This window comes from Macaca fascicularis, chromosome 19 (genome assembly GCF_037993035.2).
Source record: "Macaca fascicularis isolate 582-1 chromosome 19, T2T-MFA8v1.1".
Lineage (NCBI taxonomy): Eukaryota > Metazoa > Chordata > Mammalia > Primates > Cercopithecidae > Macaca > Macaca fascicularis.
Window position 1 is genome coordinate 52,102,463 of NC_088393.1, and position 23,916 is coordinate 52,126,378.

General features: G+C 40.6%; 1 protein-coding gene and 1 long non-coding RNA gene across 10 annotated transcripts; one reads left to right on the forward strand and one right to left on the reverse strand.

The window, feature by feature from the left end:
- The first annotated feature begins 5,462 nt into the window (after window positions 1–5,462).
- Window positions 5,463–20,512, forward strand: ZNF224 (zinc finger protein 224). 9 transcript variants are annotated; one of them, XM_074023825.1, is made up of 6 exons: window positions 5,463–5,632; window positions 5,996–6,136; window positions 8,875–8,957; window positions 11,912–12,038; window positions 12,144–12,236; window positions 17,090–20,512. In XM_074023825.1, the coding sequence occupies exons 2-6, from the start codon at window positions 6,130–6,132 to the stop codon at window positions 18,976–18,978; spliced, it is 2,199 nt and encodes a 732-aa protein (XP_073879926.1). In that variant the 5' UTR covers window positions 5,463–5,632; window positions 5,996–6,129; the 3' UTR covers window positions 18,979–20,512. The 9 variants fall into 9 exon arrangements, with proteins under 9 accessions (XP_073879926.1, XP_073879924.1, XP_073879925.1 ...); XM_074023823.1 differs by having other exon boundaries at window positions 5,463–6,136; window positions 11,912–12,047; XM_074023824.1 differs by having other exon boundaries at window positions 5,463–6,136.
- LOC107128225 (uncharacterized) lies at window positions 16,166–23,898 on the reverse strand. Its single transcript, XR_001487091.4, has 2 exons — window positions 23,483–23,898; window positions 16,166–19,031 (listed from the first exon to the last, which is right to left on the reverse strand). It is a non-coding gene; the product is annotated as an uncharacterized lncRNA (long non-coding RNA).
- Window positions 23,899–23,916: the final 18 nt, after the last annotated feature.

Genomic DNA, 23,916 nt, shown 5'->3' on the forward strand with positions numbered 1-23,916 from the left:
CCAGACTAGCATGCAGTGGAATGATCAGGGCTCCCTGCAGCATTGACCTCCCAGGCTCAAGAAATGCTTCTGCCTCAGCCCCTCAAAAGCTGGGACTATAGGCATGCAACAACACGCCTGGCTAAATTTTTGTTGTAGAGATGGGGTCTCACTATGTTGCCCAAATTAGTCTCAAACTCCTGGGCTCAAGTGACTCTCCCTCCTGAGCCTCCCAAAGTGCTGGCATTACAGGCATAAGCCACTGCACCCAGCATTTTGTTTTGTTTTGTTTTGTTTTTGAGATGAAGTCTCTCTGTGTTGCCCAGGCTGGATTGTTTATTCACAGATGCATTTACAGTGCCCTGTAGCCTCGAACTCCTGGGACTAAGTGATCCTCTTGCTTTAACCCCCTGAGAAGCTGGGACTATAGGCATGGACCACCACCCCTGACTGATCTTCTTTAGTTTCTGTCAACAAAATAGTACACTGTTTCCACTAACTTGGGAAGGCTAGTATTTTTGGGGGGAGTATCACTAAACAAGAAAGAAAATCTGATGAATTGGACAGCATAAAAATATTGGCATAAAGATGAACATAACATAAGCAGGAATATTTAAAGCACTTACTTTTTATAGTGTCTCCCCTGTAATGTCTCTGGTTAAATGAAAGGCTTTCAACTGTGAAGACAACCCTAACCATACTCATTACCTGTAAAAGATGTAGCATTGTCATGGACTCCTTAATAAACATGAAGACTTCAATCCATCTGAAGGTGCGCCACATTTCTGAAGTTTCCAACACTGACAAGGTGATGGGCTTACAGATGAAAACTCATGAATGGGAAAAACTCAGCTATCGTTAAAGCCCAATATATTTTATTAAAGATATTGGGGCTGTCTCCTAAATCTAGTTAGTGATGAATTTCAACTCTAGAGCCATCACTGAATCCTTGTCCACATTCATTACACATAGGTTTTTTGAGAAAATTGTCTGCTGGTTATGAGAGGTCTTCTCCAGTGCCAAAGTGAGCATAATAAGCTTGCTTTCGGCCGGGCTTGGTAGCTCATGCCTGTAATCCCAGCACTTCGGGAGGCTGAGGTGGGCAGATTGCCTGAGATCAGGAATTTGAGTCCAGTCTGGCCAACATGGTGAAACCCTGTCTCTATTAAAAATACAAAAAATTTAGCTGGGTGTGGTGGTGGCATGCGCCCATAAGCCCAGCTACTCAGGAGGCGGAGACAAGGTAATTGCTTGAACCAGGGAGGTGGAGGTTGCAGTGAGCTGAGGTTGCGCCACTGCACTCCACCCTGGGCGACAGAGCGAGACTCCGTCTCAAAAAATAAAAATAAAAATAAAAGTAAACAAACTTGCTTTCTTTTATGTGCTCCTTGATTTTGATGGTGATGTAAAATCAAACCGAAGCCGAAAATACAATAATCACATTTATACAGGGCATTTTTCAAGGAAATTTGTTGATTTTTACTTTAATCATTTAGTGACTCACTTTTGTAAGTCTCTTGTAAGTGGCCAGGCATGGTGGCTCACACTTTTAATTCTGTCACTTTGGGAGGCTGAGGCAGAAGGATCACTTGAATCTAGGAGTTTGAGACCAGCTTTTTACAGAGTGTCTCCCCTATAATGTCTCCGGAAATGAAAGATTTTCAACTGTGAAGACAACCCTAACCATACTCATATTCTAGTTCCTTTGCCTTTCCATATAAATTTTAGAATAGTTTTATATCTACAGAATATCTTGCTGTGATTTTGATAGTAATTATTTTAACCCTGTGTATCAATTTGGGGAGAATGAACATTTTTGCTGTATTGAGTCCCATGATCCTCAAACATGGAATATCTCTCCATTCATTTAATATTGTTGGATTTTCTTCATCAGTGTGTTGTAATTTTCATCTTACAACCCTTGTACATCTTTTGTTGAACTTCCATCTAGGTAAGAACTTTGATTTCCATTTGTTCATTGCTAGTATAATATATATAAATTAATTTTGGTATGCTGATAATGTATCCTGTGATCATGCTGAATTCACTTATTATCTAGGCATTCATGGATTGGAAACTTCACGTTTTTATGATGACAATACTATCCAAACCAATCTACAGTTTTACTGCAATCACTATCAAAATCCAAACAGTCTTTTTTTGCAGAAATAAATTCATATGTAATTGCAATGGATGCAAATAGACATCTTTTTTTTTTTTTTTTTAAAGGAACACGATGGGTGGCTCCCACTTCCCCATTTCGAAACTTACTACCAAGCTATAGTAATGGAATAGAATTGAGAGTCCATAAAGAAACCCATACATCTAAAGTAACTTGATTTTCAAGAAAGATCCAAGATGGCTTAATGGAGAAAGCATAGTCTCTTTAGCAAACAGTGCTGGGCAACTATATATACATATGCAACATAATGAAGTTAGATCCACTCTTCACGCTATACCTAAAAATTAACTCAAAATGATCAATGACCTAAATAAAACAGCTTAAGCTATGCAACTCCTAGAATAAAACATAAAAGTTCATCTTTAAGGCTTTTTATTTGGAATGGATTCTTAGATAAGACACCATATGCACAAGCTAAGAAAAGCCCACATAAATTGGACTAGAGCAAAAAAATGCTTTGCATACAGAGACATTGTCAAGAGCATGAAAAGACCATACAGCATGGTGTCTAGTATCAGAATATATAAATAACTCTTAGACCAGGTGAGGTGGCTCTCACCTATAATCCCAGCACTTTGGAAGGCTGAGATGGGTGGATTGCTTGAGCCCAGGAGTTTGAGGCCTGCCTGGGCAACATGGTGAAAACCATGTCTCTACAAAAATGAAAAAATAAATGCAAAAAGCAGCCAGGCATAGTGGCCCACACCTGTGGTCCCAACTACTCGGGAGCTGAAGCAGAAGGATCGCTTGAGCCTGGGAGGTCAAGGCTGCAGCAAGGCATGATGTGCCATTGCACTCCAGCCTGGGCAACAAAGAGAGACTCCATCTCTCAAAAAGAGGAAGAAAAAGAAAAAGAAAAAAAAAAAAGAACTCTTACAACTCAATAACAAGAAGAGAAATCATTCAATTTTCTAATGGGCAAAGATACAAATAGAAATTTCAGATATATAAGTTACCAACAATCGTGTGAAAAGATGCTCAACTATTAGTCATTAGGAAAATGCGAATCAAACCAATAATGAGATACCATTTTAAAACAGCTATGTTGGCTATCATCTTTAAAAATAGAAAATAGCCGATGTGGTGGCAGGCAACTGTAGTCCCAGCTACTTGGGAGGCTGAAGTAGGAGGATCGCTTGAGCCCAGGAGTTTTGAGGTGTAGTAAGCTATGCCCACTGGGTGTCCACCATCAACATGGTGACCTCCCAGGAGCAGAGGACCATGAGGTTGCCTCAGGAGAGGTAAACTGGTCCAGGATGGAAACACAGCAGGTCAAAACTCCCATGCTGATCAGTAGTGAGATGTTGCCTGTGAATAGCCACTGCAATTCCGCCTGCACAACACAGGGAGACCCCGTTTCCAATTTATACATACACACATATACATATACATATATATTTCATACATATATACACACACACACACACACACAAAATAAGTGTTGGAGAGGATGTGGAGAAATTACTGCCCTCACACACTGAAGGTGGGAGTGTAAAAACGGTGCAGTTGCTGTGGAAAATTGTTTTGTGGTTCCCAACATGGAATTACCATACGAATCACTAAATTTCATATCTAGGTGTATACCCAAAAGAACTGAAAGCAGGTGATGAAAGAAATACTTGTATGCCACTGTTTGTAGCAACACTATTGACTACTGCCAAAAGGTGGAAATAACCCAAATGTCCCTCAATGAATGAATGGATAAACAGTGGCACAGGCCTGTAATCCCAGCACTTTGGGAGGCTGAGGTGGGTGGATCACCTGAGGTCAGGAGTTCGAGACCAGCCTGAGTAACATGGTGAAACCCTGTCTCTACTAAATACAAAAAAATTAGCCGGGTATAGTGGCACATAGCTGTAATCCCAGCTACTTGGGAGGCTGAGGCAGAATAATCGTTTTAACCCAGGAGTCGGAGGTTGCAGTGAGCTGAGATCACGCCATTGCACTCCAGCCTGGGCATCAAGAGGGAAACTCCATCTCAAAACAAAACATGATAAAGCAAACAAACAAAAAAACAAATCGTAGCATAAATATAAAATATTATGAAGTACTGGTACATGCTGTGATGTGGATGAACTTTAAAAGCAGTATGCTGGCCCGGTGCGGTGGCCCACGCCTGTAATCCCAGCATTTTGGGAGGCCGAGGCGGGTGGATCACGAGGTCAAGAGATCGAGACCATCCTGGCTAACACGGTGAAATCCCGTCTTTACTAAAAATACAGAAAAATTAGCCGGCGTGGTGGCACGCGCCTGTAGTTCCAGCTACTCTGGAGGCTGAGGCGGGAGAATCGCTTGAACCCGGGAGGCGGAGGTTGCAGTGAGCTAAGATCGCGCCACTGCATTCCAGCCTGGCCACAGAGTGAGTCTCAAAAAACAAAACAAAAACAAACAAACAAAAGCAGTATGCTAAGTGAAAGGGGTCAGAAACAAAAGGTTCCATAGTTTATAATTCCATTTACATGAAATGTCCACAATAGGTAATTCAATAGGACAGAGATTGCTTAGTGGGTATGGGGTCTTTGGGGTGATGAAAATGTTTCCTAACTTTTGGTGACTTTCACGTTTTGTGCATTACACCTCAATAGAGATGTTTTAAATAATAAAATACGTTAAAATGTTTCGCATAGATAAGAAAGAAAAAAACAAACGTTTTTGTTGAGAAAATCTTTGCGAGATAAAATGTTAATATCATGAATATAAAAACAGTGCTTGAAAAGTGAGGGATAAAACCAAAAAATAAAAAAGTGGGCAAAACATCTGGACAATTTACAAAAACTGTAATAATGACACCTGAAAATATGCAAGAATATTCCATTTTGTTTACAAGAGATTTAAATTAAAACTACATGCCATTTCTTACCACTGGCAAAACTTAATTATTTTATGATTGTATCATCTCGCTTGGTCCCTTTCCAGTAACCCTCCTGTCATCACTAGAGGCATTTAGACTTCAGGAATTCCTTTCTATACGATATTTTCTCCTGGGCACCCAGGGAGAGGAAAGGAAGGACGACTCTCAAGGTAGTCCACATTTCCCAACAGGCGCTCGGGGATATGGGATTCATTCCCGGTGGAAAGAGTAGTCAAGGGCTTCCTAGTAGTCGTCAACACTTCCCCCGGAGGGTGATGCTGCAGGAGTACAGTCCAGACTCTCAGTGAAATCGCGGTCAGTTTAGCTACGGCAGGCGGGTCCCAGGGAATTCTGGGAAGTGTAGTCCAGACGCTCAGTGGAGTAGCGGTCAGTTTGGCTCCGCCTGGCGGGTCCCGGGGAATTCTGGGAAGTGGAGTCTAAACACTCAGTGGAGTCGCGGGCACTTCCGTTTGGGGACTGAGGTTGCTGCAGTTTTTCCGCGACAGTTTGGGTCAGTTCCGCGCCTTGCGGACCGTTCTGAATTTCCTGGACCTATGCATTGGATCCTCAACCAACTGGCGATCGAATTAGGGGAAAAGGGGCCTCGTCGCAGAGCAGAGGTTTGGAGCGGCAAAGGCAGCTGTTTGCGTTCTCGTCCGTGGCACCTTCTTGGGCTTGGGTCTGTCCTCGCGTCCCGGGGGCACTGGGACTCGGTTGGGTCGCGTCTCACCTGGTTTCAGGGTTTCCGGGGCTCTGAGCTCGCCCACTCCGCCCCCTGCACCCCACGCGCGCGGCCACTTCTTCGCGATGTAACGTTGGGGTGTTAATCTCCTTGGGTTTCCCGTTACTGTTCTTTAAAATGGGGACTTTAGGACCATCCTAATGGAATCGTTTTGGGAACTGGAAGAGGTAACACAAATGAGAGGCGTAAAGCAGTCCCTGTCACTTGGTGACTGGTGGTCTCTTGTTAATTTCCCACGAAGCCTGTCAGGTCCCCGGGTGGGCTGAGAGCTCCAGCTGCAGGGGCCCTGGCCCTTGTCCCTGATCCCTGCAGGACGCCGGATGATCCCGGAAGCCTTCCGACCTCTTTAGGAGGGCGAGGTTTGCGTCCACTTTCATGAAGGGTGAGGAACATTTAACTTATGGGGGACGGCGACGCGGTCAGAGTATTTCATACCTTTCTCCCTCCTCAACCCGACCTTTCCAAAAGAGCTGCAGGGAGGGACTTCTTGTCTACTGAGGGCAAAGCTCTACGTGAGTGGTCCTTGGCTCTTTTCTTTGACAGAGATGCTCACCCCAACCGAGAGTGTATAGGATGTGTCCTCGGGCATGGGGGTCGATAATAATTAAGTCTTAATTAGTAACTTCATTCTAAGGGCTTTATACAAATAAATTTACGCCACACCGTGGCTCTGTGGAGAAGTATTGCTTTTTTCTATTTTAAAAACGAAAGAGAGACACAGGGCGCATAGGCACCCGACTAGTGAGAGGTGGAGCTGGGGTTGGAACCTAAGCAGTCCGGGTCAGGGCCTGATTTGATCTTCTGTTGGATACGTTCTCATTGAGGCAGAGGAGCTAGTTGGACTTAAGTGGGGAAAGCAAGGCTTAGGGGCGTGAGCTTTTCTCAGTTTTTAAAAATGTTGTCAACTATTTTGTTTCAATCATTACAAATATTTTGTACTCTTACAGAACCATATCATTGTAGAGCATTCTATTTTTCTTTATTAAGAATAAAATGGGCCGGGCGCGGTGGCTCACGCCTGTAATCCCAGCACTTTGAGAGGCCTAGGCCGGCGGATCACGAGGTCAGGAGTTCGAGACCAGCCTGGCCAAGATAGTGAAACCCTGTCTCTACTAAAACATAATTACAAAAATTAGCTGGGCGTGGTGGCGGGCGCCTGTAATCCCAGTTACCTGGGAGGCTGAGGCAGGAGACTCGTTTGAATCCGGGAGGCGGAGGTTGCAGTGAGCCAAGATCCTCCATTGCACTCCAGCCTGGGCGACAGTGCGAGACTCCATCTCAAAAAAAAAAAAAAAAAAAAGAACAAAATGTTTTTATTACCCACTAATCCATGATGTAAAGATAGCAACTGTTAAGCTTGTAATATGTTTCTTTTCTTTTTTTTTTTTGTATATTTATAGGTTTATGAACATTTTTAAATTATTATAATTTTTTCTTAATGTTTCCCCCTTATGTGTTTAACTATGGAAATTTCCAAACACTGACAAAGAGACTAAACTAGTGAACTATCATGTTATATCATACTCATTAATCTCATTGTTATTATTTTTCTTATGTTTTCTGAAATTATAAAACTTTTTATTTTCATATCATTTAAAACCTATAGAAAAGTTGCCAAAATAGCCTAAGAAATTCTTATTTACTCTTTACCCACGTTTGTCAAGTGTTTACATTTTTCCTGTTTTGTTGATGACCATCAGCTGAATACCACCAGAAATATACCTGTAACCAGAGACAGCTGATTATAGCTTTCTGCAGCAAGGAAGCCCACATAGCAGGAGCTATCTTGGTGAGAGGAGCTTAGGAAGGGCTAGTATATGGTTTCACATAACATATTAGATAATATTAGATTGTATACTGGATAATGTTATTTATTTAATATTAGATATCTATCCAGACTGCTAATAGTAGTTTATTGTATTATCTATTATATAGTGCTAGATAACATATTACCTAACTTCATGTTATGTACTCTGCAGTTCTATATTTAAATTTGTTCTGTTTTTCACTTAAGGTTCTTACAAGTGTCCCCTACCCATCTGCCACCACCACCCGTGTTCACAGTCTAATTTTATGCATTGCCTTTAGTTGTCACATTTCCATAATCTATAATCTGGAGGATTCTACACCCTTTGTCTTTCTATGCTTGATATTTTTGAAGAGTATAGGCAAGTTATTTTGGAGAAAGGCATTAATTTGGAGGTGTGTCTGATGTAATTCACGTGCGGGTTCAGATTATGTATTGTTGGTAGGGATACCACAGAAGTGGTGAAATGTCCTTTTCATTGCAACATAACAGGGTCCAAGTGATGTCAGTTTGTCTCTTCATTGGTGATCTCAACCTTGTCCACTTGGCCGAGATGCTGTCTTTCAGATTTCTCCACTATAAAGTTACTTTAAAAAAAATGAAAATAGTAAAGTTTCTTAGGAATAGATAACATTATTCATGGGCATTCAGCTGTAAAATGATCTCCTCCTCCATTTATTCTTTGTTCAACTACAGATATTCTATCAATATGGACTTAGAATTGACTCTTGTTAAGTTAAATGATGTGTATGTTAACAATTATTTTTTCCAACCTATGGTATCATAGAACTTTCTTATATCAGGTGTACATCCAGTGATCATTAGAAAGTTTGCTGAATGGAGTAACCATCACCACAATTCAGTGATCATTTCATTCTCATATCGATCTCCTCATGCCTACTTATGGTTAGACATCATTCTCACTCAGATTTGAAGCAATCACTAATCAATTTTCTCTCTATATGTGTTTTCCTACCTGGACATTTTATAGAAATGGAATCCTGCAATATGTGGCCCTTTGTAACTGACTTCTTTCATTTAGCAATAATGTCTCAAAGGTTCATGTATGTTGTAGCATGAGTCAGTACTTCATTTCTTTAAATTTCCAAATGAGATTCCATTGTATGGATAGACCATGATTTGTCTACTCATTTACCCTGGGGAGGGCATTTTGGTTGTGCTGTTTTGGGTTTTTATGATTCATGCTGCTGTGAACATTCATGTGCCAATTCACAATACACATCCCTGTTGGTGGGTGGCATCCCTGGCCACCTTTTCATGTCTGTTTTTCTGCCTTTCCTGGCACTCTGCAGGCACAATTCTGCTTTTCCAGGAACTGCATCACTCAGGACTCTGCAAGTTTCCAGAAGTAAGAAGGAAAATGACCATGTTCAAGGTGGGTAGGACTTGTTTCTATTACTCTTAAAATTCCATCTCAGTACTCAGATTGTCACAAATTTTTCTCTGTCTTGGGAAGACTCAAGGAGAAAAGCAGACATTTGAGGATCTCTTGTGTACCAGGTGCTTCCTTTGTTACTTTTGAGTGGATTTTGCATTTGTTTTTACTTCTTGTTTTCGTGTGTCATTTATTCTATGGAGTAGACAAGATAGTAGGAATGGATAATTATTTCATTATACTACTTCTCTGCTCACACATTAGCTATTTTTGTCCTGTGATACTCTTCTTCATGTACATTCATAACTGTATTTGTATTGGTGATATTAATCTAATTTAAATTGCACTCTTTGTATTTAATATTATATAATGCTCATTTTTAATGGTTGCACCATATTCCCATTTAATCAATGTTCCTTTTTAATTACTTTATACTCCCAGACACCAGGAACTCAGTTTTGAAAGGCTACTTTTGATGTGTGCCACGGTGGCTGTTTTGTAGATAGAGTGATCCATATGTGGCACATCACGGCAGGCTGTAACTGTGGCTTCACACAAGGATTGCTGGAAGTTTCCACACAGGAAGAGCTAGATTCTCTTTCCCCCATGCCTGAGTCATGCCTTCTGTGTCTTTTATTTACTGGCCTTTCTTTATTCCTTTATATATTAAGGAATTTGACCAAAGTAATATGTAAGCTAATTTTTTTTTTTTTAATTTTTTGAGATGGAGTTTTACTCTTGTTGCCCAGGCTGGAGTGCAATGGTGCAATCTCAGCTCACTGCAGCCTCTGCCTCCTGGGCTCAAGGGATTCTCCTGCCTCAGCCTCCTGAGTAGCTGGGATTACAGGCATGCGTCACCACACCTAATTTTGTTTTTTAGTACAGATGGGGTTTCTCGATGTTGGTCAGGCTGGTCTTGAACTCCTGACCTCAGGTGATCCACCCACCTGGGCCTCCCAAAGTGCTGGGATTACAGGCATGAGCCACCACACCCAGCCTAACGTAAATTTTTTGTGTATGATACTAGAAGATTTGCCAGTCATTTGTGTTTTGTTTCTTCATTTACTCCTCAGAACAGCTGATTGAAGCAGTTCTTATCTTCCTCTTAAACACATGAAATATGAGAAACCTGCTTGGGTTCAGACAGGAGACCAAGGTTCAAGAATATTAGCCATTTTTGCCATTTTCCTCAGTTGAAAGAGAGAGAAGAAGAAAGAGAGAATTCTCCACTGAGGGGCCTGTGCCCTGTGGTGTGGGTGTTTGGAGTGTCCTGTTGAGTGATGACGTCCACAGGTGGCATTGCTCCTCCCTGACCCTACCTTGGGAGGGGGACGTCTTCTCTTCCTGTCATGGTACCTCTTCCATGGCCCCCAGCACTTCAGGCACCCAAGGACAGCAATTACCACAGTCATTATAGAAAATTTTAAAATTCATTATGGGAAAAGATGCCTTACACAATGTTACCAGAAACTGTAATAGTCTAAGGTGAAAATATTTACCATTTGGATATCTAAAAAAAGATACAATCTAAAATAAGAATCTTATGCACAAACTAGGGAAGAAAATCCAAAGAAATATGAATAAAGGACATTACCAGGAATGTATAGAAGGAGAAAAACAGACATCAATAAATATTTGAAAAGATGGTGGTATTCATTTATAATCAAATAAGTGAGAATAATAAAACAAAATTGTGGCCAGACCCGTGACTCACACCTGTAATCCTGGCACTTTAAGAGGCTTAGGAAGGAGGAGTGTTTGAAATCAGGAGCTCAAGACCATCCTGGGAAACATAGCAAGACTCTATATCTACAAAAAGAAAAAAAAAAAAAAAAAGAAAAAAACCAATTTCTTCCTAATCAGATTGCCAAAATAATGGGAAAATTGATAACCTGCTTTTGGCTATGTTAAGAAAAATCAGGATAATGTATCCCCTTGAAAGATTTTGAAGTTAGGTAAAAAAAAAAGTTGAGAAAATGTGACATAATCACGATTTTAAACATTCTTATTTTTTGACATTTTGCTATTTAAAACTTACTTTAAATAGGAGAGTAAGATCTACCTGAAATGATGTTCTTTATTGGATTGGTAATCATGGAAAAGATATAAAATTAAATATTCATTATTTAGAATAACAATAGATTAGTTCCATGGAACACTATGCAGACATGAGATAAAATCAATAACAATAATTGACAAAAATCAAAGCAGCTAATGTTTATTAAGTATTCAGTCTGTGCTGCACACTTTTCCCCAGTACCATATGTATATTCCACTGTTTAATTCTTTAAAAACTACATCATGTGACAATCATTATACAGAGAGGAAAGTAATGCATTCAGGCCAGCTTGTCCAAGGTGACATGACTGGGAAGGGACAGAGCCTTATATATGCGCTCTGAGGCATGCTGGCTGCAGATCATGACATTCAATGTTGCAATTAATATATGTAGTTTTTGCCTTGAGAGTACAGAGGGCTCACTGCGTAACTACTCACACATGTCACCATAAGCTTGTCAGTTTGGCAAATGTTGAAGAAAAACAATAACATCCAGGGTTCAAGTTTGAGAGAGGAAAACAATGGGCATTATCAAGCAAAGTCAGGACTGAATTGCGAAATGTTGCTGAGGTGATTGTCAAGATTTATCAAAACGTATATATATGTGTAGCCCAGGACGACACATTTAGAGTCCTAGAGGATTACTTACAAGGAGACTCAATGATTGCACGAAGTAAAAATACAGGAGGTCTTTTTCATCATTGCGTTTCTGGTGGAACTCAGGAAAATCAGTCACTGTCAGGATTCAGACAGAATGAGTAGGAAACCTATGAGTTGACCTATGTCTCTCAAGATCCAAAACAACTTCCCACCCCTCCCCTCTGTCTGCTCAGTACCACCCCTCTCCCAGGAATCATTGGTCATGGGGTTGAGATTGCATATGTTTGATGCTGTAGGAGGCAATGACTTTCAAGGACGTGGCTGTGGTCTTCACTGAAGAGGAGCTGGGGCTGCTGGACCTTGCCCAGAGGAAGCTGTACCAGGATGTGATGCTGGAGAACTTCAGGAACCTTCTCTCAGTGGGTGAGGACAGTGAGTGTGCAGTGAGAACCTAAATTTCTAGTAAATTTTACCTTGATGTTACCTAGAATGTGTTGGGATTAAGCACGTAACTTTGCCTATTTGCAGGACATCAAGCATTCCACAGGGATACTTTCCACTTCCTAAGGGAAGAAAAGATTTGGATGATGAAGACAGCAACCCAAAGAGAAGGGGATTCAGGTAAGAATCAAGCAACTGTGAATCCCTGTACGTCTCTTCCATCTGTTTACTTCTGTCTGTGCTCAAATCCATTGCCCTGGCCTAAATGGCCAGACCTCTTTCTTGGATTATTGACAACCATCTTACACCTGGTGGCCCTGCTGCCTGCCTTCCCATCGTGACATCTGTTCTCATAGCAGCCGAAGTGATCCTCAGGAAATGTAAGTCAGATTGTCATTCCTCAGCTCAAAAGCCTGTTTGGCTTATTTTTATTAAAGTTACAACCTCTTTAATGGACTTTTAGAGAACCTGTGTTCTGCCATTCATCCCCTCTCTGCCACCTCTCTAACTGCATCTCCTGTCCTCTCCCTGTTGCTCTGTCTTTACCAGCCACATTATTCTCCCTGCTGTTTCTCTGTCCTCCCAAGGACACTGTGTTGCCTTTTGCTGGTACCCAATGATCACAGACTTAGCAGACTGAGCAACAAACATTTATTATTTTTGTGTTCTTTAGGGATGAAGTCTGATACATCTCACTGGGCAGTTATCAAGTTGTCTGTAGGGCTTCATGTTTTCTGGATGCTCTTGGGGAGAAGCCTTTGCTTTGGTTTATCAGTGTCTAGGCACTGTCCACACTCCTTGGCTCTTGCTTTCCTTCTTCCATCTTCAAAGGCAGCAACTTGCATCCCCGTAGTCGCGCTCCCTCTGCCACTCTTCTTATGCCTTCTTTCACCTTTTGCATCCCTTGTAATTATATTGATCACTCCTGGATAATCCAGGATGATCTTCCTGTTCTCTGGTTAACTGACTAGCAACCTTAATTGCATCTACAACCTCTATTCCCCTGCTGTATACGTGATCATAGGTCCTGGGGACTGGATGTGGACATCCTTTAGGAACCATTATTCTGTCTCTACAGAAGCTTCTGACTCAGTCCTTACTTGCTTATCTCAGTCATTGGAATACTCTGTCACCTTAAAGCCGTCTGGCATCTCCTTCAGTTATTCAGGTTTCTTTTCAGTTTTAAAGTCATGAGAGAAGCCATCCCAAACCACTCTCTATAATTCCGTTCTATTTTGATTCTTCTTGTGCTGTCTTGTACCAAGTCTCATTAACTTCTGTTTATCTGTCACTTCTACATGCTGGACTGTAATGTCTAAGAAATTTTAACTCTTCTGGCTGTATTTTCAGTGTCTAGAATAGTCCTGGTACATGGCAGGTTTCCAAATATTTGTTAACCTGATGTATAAGCTATTGAATGGGGTGACTTCACTGTCTCCTGGAATCATGGAGAGAGCTAAGAAGTGAAACACAAACCACGGTGAAAGAGAGATATTGCAGAACGTGTTTTTTGTCTTCCAGTGGCCATGTATTTAATTAGAACATTCTTAGATTCCCTTATTTGACTACATTGTGTGTTTACAGTGGGCCCACATCGCATGGAAACTTCTAAGCATTATTTTTATTACCACACTGATCAATATGCCTTCCCTGTGACTTATCCTGGAGCTTTTCATAGGAAGCATACTTATTTCTGGAAAGAAATCATTTTTGAATGAGCATCCTGATGTCTGCTAGTGAGACAGCTTTTCTACAAGGGGAAAAAATCTCCATTTTGTGATGTGACAGATAATAACCAGCTTCCCAGCTAGCTTTCCTTTGAGACATTTACCCATCTGCAGCCCATTTGCCTTTCCAAAGTCTGCATGCACGTCACTGACCCCAGGTTTCTCCTTCTCCTGGATGGGGAAGGATGAGGAAGAGAGCAACACAATTCACGCAGCTGAACATTGCCTACATTTCTGGTCGTCTTTGTTCAAAAATATGTATATTTCTGCATCTTCATTGTATACAAATTTAATTGTTAAAAACATAAAAGAATATAGATTTTTACAACATAACTTTTCCTTTATTTTTTAGAGACCTAGTGCTCTATTTTCAACTTCATAACTTGGAAGGAATCAGGAAACTGCCCTCTCAAAACATCATAACCCTGAAAGAGACTCTCTCCTCCCCAAAAACCTCTTAAGTAACAGTGTGTTAAATATATCCATATTCCAGTGTGTACCATTGGGTACACATTTACCTATTACTGTTTTCCGAGATTCAGCCTTGGAAGTTATCTTTCCATTTGACTGACTTAATTTAGGACTTGGTAATATCCTGACCAACGTTTTCAACATTTTTATGAGTGTGAGTCATAGTAAGAAACACATCTTTCATCATAACCAGGACAAACATTTTTCATGCATGTAGATGTTTATGGGTTACTTTAGTAGGCATTTCATGAAATGATATCTTTCTTGCTTGTCATGAAGATGTGATCATTTCTTTTCTAGTTCTTTTTTCCTAAATGCTCATTAGAAGGTTTTAAATTTATTTCACAGCTCCCTTCTTGTCTATATTATGCCATTTGGAAATAGGTATAAAGGCATATTTATCTATGTCATATATTTTCTGCCCTCTTTTTTCTTCTTTTTTCTTTTTTTTGAGACAAGGTCTCACTCTGTCCCCCATGCTGGAGGGCATTGGCATGATCTTAGCTCACTGCAACCTCCGCCTCCTGGGTTCACATGATTCTTATACCTCAGCCTCCCACGTAGCTGGGATTATAGATGTGCGCCACCACACCTGGCTAATTTTTGTATTTTTAGTAGAGACAGGGTTTCACCATGTTAACCAGGCTGGTCACCAACTCGTGGGCTCAAGTGATCTGCCTGCCTTGGCCTCTCAAAGTGCTGAGATTACAGACGTGAGCCACGGCGCCTAGCCTCTGTTTTTTTTTTTTTTTTTTTTTTTTTTAAAATGAGAGTCTAATACTCCCCCATGGAACCAACCAGGGCATGACCCCTCAGACATTCTTTTTATCCCAAGTGTTCTCATCACCTTTCATTGTCTCATCAGGAGCATCACCCTTTGTATGCCCCTGTCAAGTCCAACCTTTCAGATTCCCATCAAAACTGCAGTTGTCTGTTTCTTACCTATTTCAGATAACCAAATTATTGTTCACATCTACAGAAAAATAAAATTAAAGATACATGTTATGCAAAATTCTTGTATAGGAATATTATGAATATGTAGATATAAACACTCGTAGGCCTTTGATATTATTGTGAAGAGTTTAACTGACTACACAGTTTAGAGCAAGAGTTTACAGAAGATCATTCTCATTTCACACCAACTGCAAGTGTGGGGATTTTCCAAAACTATCTTCACATTCAGTAATTACTTAGAAAGGCAAGCAGAACTCACTGAATGCTTTTATACTAAAAGTTATGGATATTTACAGGGTAGAGGTGCACATTACATTTCACTAAGAGAAAAATAAGGAACAGTTCTGGGAAGTACCAAATGAGGATCTTGTATTCTTGCAATAAAGTAGGATGCGTTACATTCCTAGAATTAAGGTGTGACGTAGAGAGTACAGCGAATCAGGAAAGCTCACCTGAGCCCTGGCTTTACAAGTAATTTTTGAGGCTCTATTACATAGCCATTATTTGTTGATTGATTCCCATGTGGCTAGTCAGTCTCCTGGGCCACTGATTGCATGTAACCTAAAGCCCCACCTTAAATCACATTGCTCTTTGTGACATGGGGGGCACCAACCCCCAAAGGCGTGGCCAGCCACAACCCTAAATCATATTGCTTCACTTTCCAGTGACCTAGTTTTGCCCCCAAGCAAACAAAGACACTCTCCTCAGGCATAAACTCCTAGAAATTACCTCTTAGATCCTGAGGAGAACATCCAGACCTCATTTTGAGTGAGTTTAATATCTTTACTTTGTAAGGATACACAATATAAACACAAATGTACCAAGTATTGATTATATTACTTTTCTTTAAAGTTGGTTTTGATTCATATTTTATTATATACATAATTTATTAGTTTCATAATTTACCATGCAAGATTTTAGACTGATTAGGAAATTCACTAGGAAGAGTAGCAGGTATAATGTTTGTATCATATTAATTTTATTATTGTCTTTTATTTTATTTAAATTTTTTTTTTCCAGTAGCTTTTGGGGTATAGTGGTTTTTGGTAACATGGATGAATTGTCTAATGGTGAAGTCTGAGATTTTAGTGTACCCATCACCTGAGTAGTGTACACTGTACCCAACTTGTAGCTTTTTATCACTTACCCTACCTTCCAGCCTCCCCATTTTGAGTCTCCATAGTCCATTATATCACTCTGTATGCCTCTGCATACCCATAGCTTAGCTCCCACTTATAAGTGAAAACATGGTATTTGGTTTTCCATTCCTGAGTTACTTTACTTAGAATAATGGCCTCCAGCTCCATCCAAGTTGCTGCAAAAGACATTATTTCATTTTTCTATGGCTGAATAGTATTCCATGGTGTATATATACCACATTTTCTTTATCCACTCTTTGGTTGATAGGCACTTAGGTTGGTTCCATATCTTTGAAAATGTGAATTGTGCTGTAATAAATATAGGCGTGCAGGTGTCCTTTTGATGTAATGACTTCTTTTTCCTTTGGGAAGACAGTAGTGGGATTGCTGGATCAAATGGTAGATCACTTTTAGTTCTTTAGAGAATCTCCATACTGCTTTTTATAGAGGTTGTACTAATTTACATTCACACCAGCAGTATATAAGTGTTTCTTTTCACCACACTCATGTCAACGTCTATTGTTTTTTGTAAGTCTTTTATTTCTACCAAGCATTTTACATATGATACTTGGTTTAGTTCGAAATTGGCCTCATCCAAACTGGAGATTATGGTGCACTTGAAAAATAAAAACTGAATGTTGCCTGTACTCTTGAGAGTTTCATGCCATGGCCTAAGTGAAATCTTGATAACACTGAACAAAGGCTTCACTTGTCCTCGTCTTTTAATTCTGTATTCTGATAGGAGACAAGATCCAAACTGAGATGGAGACTATTTCAGAAGCAGGAACAGATCAAGAGTGGTCCTGCCAGCAAATCTGGGAAAAAATTGCAAGTGATTTAACCAGGTCTCAAGACTTGGTGATAAATAGCTCTCAGTTCTCCAGAGAAGGTGATTTCCCCAGCCAGTCTGAGGCAGGACTATCTGTAATTCACACAAGACAGAAATCTTCCCAGGGCAATGGATATAAACAGTCCTTCAGTGATGTCTCCATCTTTGATTTCCATCAACAATTACACTCAGGAGAGATGTCTCATACATGTGATGAGTGTGGAAAAAGCTTCTGTTACATCTCAGCCCTTCGTATTCATCAGAGAGTCCACCTGGGAGAGAAACGCTACAAGTGTGACGTGTGTGGTAAGGAATTCAGTCAGAGCTCACGTCTGCAAACTCATCAGAGAGTCCACACTGGAGAGAAACCATTCAAATGTGTGGAATGTGGGAAAGGCTTCAGTCGTAGATCAGCGCTTAATGTTCATCATAAATTACACACAGGAGAGAAACCTTATAATTGTGAGGAATGCGGGAAGGCCTTCATTCACGATTCCCAGCTTCAAGAACATCAGAGAATCCATACTGGGGAGAAGCCATTCAAATGTGATATATGTGGTAAGAGCTTCTGTGGTAGATCAAGACTTAATAGGCATTCCATGGTTCACACGGGAGAGAAACCATTCCAATGTGATACGTGTGGTAGGAGCTTTCGTCAGAGATCAGCACTTAATAGTCATCTTATGATCCACACAGGAGAGAAACCATACAAATGTGAGGAGTGCGGAAAAGGCTTTATTTGCAGGCGAGATCTTTATACACATCATATGGTTCACACGGGAGAGAAGCCATATAATTGTAAAGATTGCGGGAAGAATTTCAGATGGGCCTCGTGTCTTTTGAAACATCAGCGAGTCCACAGTGGAGAAAAACCCTTCAAATGTGAAGAATGTGGTAAAGGATTTTATACAAATTCACAATGTTATTCCCACCAGAGATCCCATAGTGGAGAAAAACCATACAAATGTGTGGAGTGTGGGAAGGGCTACAAAAGGAGGTTGGATCTTGACTTTCACCAGCGCGTCCATACAGGAGAGAAACTGTATAATTGTAAGGAATGTGGGAAGAGCTTTAGTCGGGCCCCATGTCTTTTGAAACATGAGAGACTCCACAGTGGAGAAAAACCATTCCAATGTGAAGAGTGTGGGAAGAGGTTTACTCAAAATTCACATCTTCATTCCCATCAGAGAGTCCACACTGGAGAAAAGCCATACAAATGTGAGAAGTGTGGAAAGGGCTACAACAGTAAGTTTAATCTTGATATGCACCAGAAGGTCCACACAGGAGAGAGACCATATAATTGTAAAGAATGTGGGAAGAGTTTTGGCTGGGCCTCGTGTCTTTTGAAACATCAGAGACTGCACAGTGGAGAAAAACCATTCAAATGTGAAGAGTGTGGGAAAAGATTTACTCAGAATTCACAGCTTCATTCTCATCAAAGAGTGCACACTGGAGAAAAGCCATACAAATGTGATGAGTGTGGGAAGGGCTTCAGATGGTCCTCAACTCGTCTGACCCATCAGAGACGCCACAGCAGGGAAACACCTCTCAAATGTGAGGAGCATGGGAAGAACATTGTACGGAATTCATTCTCTAAAGTCCTAGAAAAAGTTCACAGTGTAGAAAAGCCATACAAATGTGAGGACTGTGGGAAGGGCTACAACAGGCGCTTGAATCTTGAGGTGCATCAGAGGGTCCACGTGGGAGAGAAAACATGGAAGTGTCAGGAGTGTGATATGTGCTTTAGTCGGGCCTCAAGTCTTCAGCTTCATCAGAACGTTCATGTTGGAGAAAAACCTTAGTGATGTGATGGTGCGATAAAGTCTTCACTCAGTCTTCATGAATGCAATCTCATCTGAAAGTTCACAAAGGAGAGAAACATTAAAATATGAGGCACATAGTAAGCACTTCCCTTTGAGTACTTTATCTCTGAATCCATGCTGATGATAAATTTCACCCATTCTTGGAAGAGGTAAAACCTTTGTTTAAGATAACATCAGTGCTTCAACCATAACTCAGCATGCCCCAGTAGTCTCAGGACCACTATAGTGGAGAGTCCTTGTAAATGGTGCAATAAAGCTTCATTCAGAAGTTTGATAATTACAGCTATCATTCAGGAGACAGGCCTTAGAAAGAGTAAGAGTTCATGAATTTGCTGAACTCTAACGGTGGACATGCCAAAATTGACGTCCGCTAGAATGTAAGCTACATGTGTCTTTCTTTACTGCTAAATCGTCACAGCCTTAACATTGATTAGCACTTGGTATGTGTTCAGTACTTGTTTGTCAAATCATGAAAGGATAAAACATATGTATGGATTTGGATACAATTTTATGTATCCAAAAAGGGAAGCCTGCAAAAAATAATTCTGGGAAACATGAGTTGAAATGCAGAGTAAACTCAGTACTGCAATCCATAGCAATATTTTGAATGTTATTATTTTTTCCTTTTAATTTTTTTCTTGATCAGATTTATAATATTCATTGAATATTATTTTATTGAACTTGGCTCCTGACTTCCCCCCATCCTGTGTTCTTAAGTTGGATTATTATTTGTGCCTCTATCAAATGTTCATTGCTTTATACGGCATAAATTTAACCGTCTTTTGTAGTTTTTCTCACAGTATAGACTGAAAAGATTTGGTTAATTTTGCAATGACAGGCCACTGCATATTTTACAATTAAGTGTTCTCAACAGTATTAAGGCAAGATTTACAGTAACACTTTTAAAGTGCCAGATGTACATTGACAGAAATTTTCTTAGTCAATCCTAGATTGATCATGATTTGTGATTTCTATGCAGGCCTTGGTATGATTGCCTTTTAATTGCTGTACAATTTCTTTTTTTTTTTCTGGTATAAAATATTCTAAATTTGAAGGACAACTTTTGTCAACTTTCTTATCCAATATTCTTCCACCAACCCTATGAAACAGGAAGAGAAACTTAATGGAGTTTGGTAATTTCATCAAATATATTCATTATTGGGGCAGGAATAACACTTAAATCCTCCTCTTTATTGCTGGCAGTAAGAATATGTCTTTTGGAGAGCAGAACATGTCAGAATGTATAAGGTGCAACTGTTTGATATGAAAACCATAGGTTAGGAAATTATGCCTATGACACTAAAACTCCAAAAAGTAGAAGACCACATTGATGTCACTCCATTTTAAAATGGAAAGAACAAGTGTTCAAGAACAGGAATTTGTGTGAATTGCATTTATTCCTATAATAACATGAAATCAATGAGATGATAACATAGACACAATAACAAAAGGAGAAAATGTGGCTTTTTTTAGCCTTCATAACCTAATCAAATAAATATCTTTGTGTGTTTTATGTTCTTTTAAGTGTTTACATACTGTATAAATGAATATTTTTACTGATCTTTGCTGGCAGTGAGGATTTGCAGGCATTTTTCCATTTTGTACTTCCATGCATTTTTAATTTTTTTATGCCATGATCTTTTTAAACAACCAGCTCTTGTGTGAATTAATAGTGTGAACTCACTCATTACCTTGGTGGGGACACCAGTGTTCATGAAGGATCTGCCTCCATGACCAAGCACCTTCCAATAGTCCCCACCTCCAACACTGGAGGTCATATTTCAACATGAGATTTGGAGGGGATACATATTCAAACTATTGTCAGATGCTAACTCATCAGGTATACACCACAGTAATATCTTAAGTGTGTTAAGTTAAAGTGATATCTTTTCTAAGGTATAGGACAAGTAGGGCATATCACCCCCGCTACAAGCAAAGAAAAGTGTCACAATGCTTAGTGTACCACTTTTGATATTGGATGCAACTTATTGTTTTGATTGTGCTCTCTGACTTTTATGAGTGACCTAAAAACTTTTTGACTTGTCCCAGACAAGTTTGTATAATATGTCCCAGCTGCCACGTAAGCTTCTCTGCCACTAAAACCCTATGATCCCGGAGGTCCAAAAGTGTTTGAAATGTCAGTGGCAGATAGTGACGTTTGAAGCCTATGGCTGGCCCTAATTGGAGAATCAAAATTCAGATGCTTAGGATTTTGAAGCAAATCTCTGTCATCCTCTGCATATATTTACTCTCCTCTTGAGAAGAAGCTTTTCATTTTGCTAGGGTTTTTTGTTGTTGTTGTTGTTGTTTTTTGACAGAGTCTTGCTCTGTGGCCCAAGCTAGAATGCAGTGGCACAATCTTGGCTCACTGCAACCTCCGCCTCCCAGGTTCAAGCGATGCTCCTGCCTCAGCCTCTTGAGTAGCTAGGATTATAGGCGCCCGCCACCGCGCCTGGCTGATTTTTGTATTTTTAGTAGAGATGGGGTTTCACCATCTTGGGCAGGCTGGCCTCAAACTCCTGACCTCATGATCCACCCGCTTGGCCTCCCAAAGTGCTGGGATTACAGGCGTAAACCACCACGCCCGGCCACTAGGGGTCTTAAAAGGAACAGAACACTTGACCACAGACCACAAAATTAACATGTGACTTATGCTTTCCATCATGAACTGGGTGTCGACCCCTGCATCTCTTTAAGTTACATGTGCACATTAGTATTCCATTTGGAAGTGGTGTATATGAGATTGTTTGTGCAGGCTCTGAAGCCATAGGTAAGTGCACCTAATATTCATCTCCCTACTCTTGCTATATTATCTTCAGAATGAGTGAATATAAAGATAAGTCATCTGAAATTATTGTCTCAGCAGCAGAAAGAAGTGGAATACACAGTTGGGCACGGTGGCTCACGCCTGTAATCCCAGCACTTTGGGAAGCCGAGGCGGGCCAATCACCTGTGGTGGGGAGTTCGAGACCAGCCTGACCAACATGGAGAAACCCCGTCTCTACTAAAAATACAAAATTAGCCGGGCGTGGTGGTGCATGCTTGTAATCCTACGCAGGAGGCTGAGGCAAGAGAATTGCTGGAAAGCGGGAGGCGAAACAACGTCTCAAAAAATAACAAAACCAAACAAAAAACTGAAAGCTGGTAATGAAACAAATACGTGTACATGAACATTTGTAGTAACGCTGTTCACTACAGCCAAAAGGTGAAAAGAAGCCAAATGCGCATCAACGTATGAATGCAGAAACAAATTGTAGTATAAACATATTATTCATCTATGAAAAGGAATGAAGTACTGATATGTGATATGATGTGAATAACATTAAAAATATTATGCTAAGCAAAGGGAGTTAGAAACAAAAGCTTCCATTCATTTTTATGATTTGTCCAAAACAGGTAATAGAAAGGAGAGAAAGATTAATGTTTCACCAGGAGTGGGATTATGGACAACAGTAGTGATTTGCTTAGTGGGCATGGGGTTTTCTTTGGGTGATAAAAATGTTTTGGAATTCAAGAGGTGGTGGTTTCACAATGAAGCAGCTACGTTGTCTGAGGTATAAACCCGGGGTTTGTCGTTAAGTGCCAGGAAAATTTAGGACAGGGACACACAAGAGGAGTTTAGGCGCGGAGGTTTAATAGGGAGAAGAGAAAGAGAAATGGGTTACTCTATAGAGGAAGGGGTCTCGGAGCGGAAGAGGGTCGGCTGGCAGCGAATGTGCTGAGTTTTTACAGTCCAGTTTGAGGAGGCACTGTCAGATTTACATAGGCGTCACAGATTGGTTCGATCAGTTATGACGTTTACGTAGTGCCTGGGGAAGGCTGGTCGCCCCACCCTAATCTTTTTATGCAAATAGACTTCCCAGTTGATTGGCCCATCTTGTCTACTCCTTACTGTGCACGTGGCTGGCAAAGAGAAGGGAAGATGGAGCCGCCATCTTGAACATGATTGGCACAACTGGCGGTATCTATGTCTGCGGCAGCTCCATTTTACAGGCTGCTCTTCCTTAGGAAGGGAAATAATTTGGGGCTGTTTTTCATTAAACAGAAAAGCCTTACCGAGGGCTCCCATACCCTATCTGCCTAAGTGATTGCTTCTTAACTCCTACATCAACAACACTCTATTTGTACTAGATGCCATTGCCATTGAATTACGTGCCTTAAAATAGTTTTGTTTTGTGAATTACACCTCAAAAATGTTTTTTAAATAATAAAACGACTATGTTAAAAACGTTCTGCATAGCGAAAAACAGAAGTCAAAGGAAAAGCTTTTTGGTTGAGCAATATTTGATACAATGTTAGTATGAATCTGTAAATAATACTTAACGGAGGGAAAAAGACTAAACACTCAATAGAAATGTGGGCAAAACATTTGACCAATTCACAAACACTATAATAATGGCAACGGAAAATATGCAAGGATGCTCCACTTTATTTACAAAAGAACAAATACAAATTAAAACTACATTTAGATACCACTTCTTACCATTAGATTAGCAAAACTTAACTCCTCGAAGATTGCGTCTTCTCGCTTGTTCCCTTTCCAATAACACTCCTCTTATCGTTGGAGGCGTTTAGACTTCAGGAATTCCCGTCTATTCAATATTTTCTGTCCTGAACCAGGGAGAGAGAAGGACGATTCTCAGGATAACAGTTCACATTCCCCACCAGGCAGGCGCTCGTGGGTTTGGGATTCGTTCCCAGTGGGCACCCCGGAGTGGCAACGCTTCCCCCTGAAGAATGAGATTTTGAGCGTTTTTCCTTCGGGATTCGCAGGAGTGTAATCCAAATGCTCTATGGAGTCGCACACACTAGCTCCAGGAGGAGGACACAGGCAATTCTGGTAACGGCGGTCCAGGTGCTCAGTGGAGTAGCGGTCAGTTCGGCTCCGGCAGGCGAATCGGGATTTCTGGGAAATGT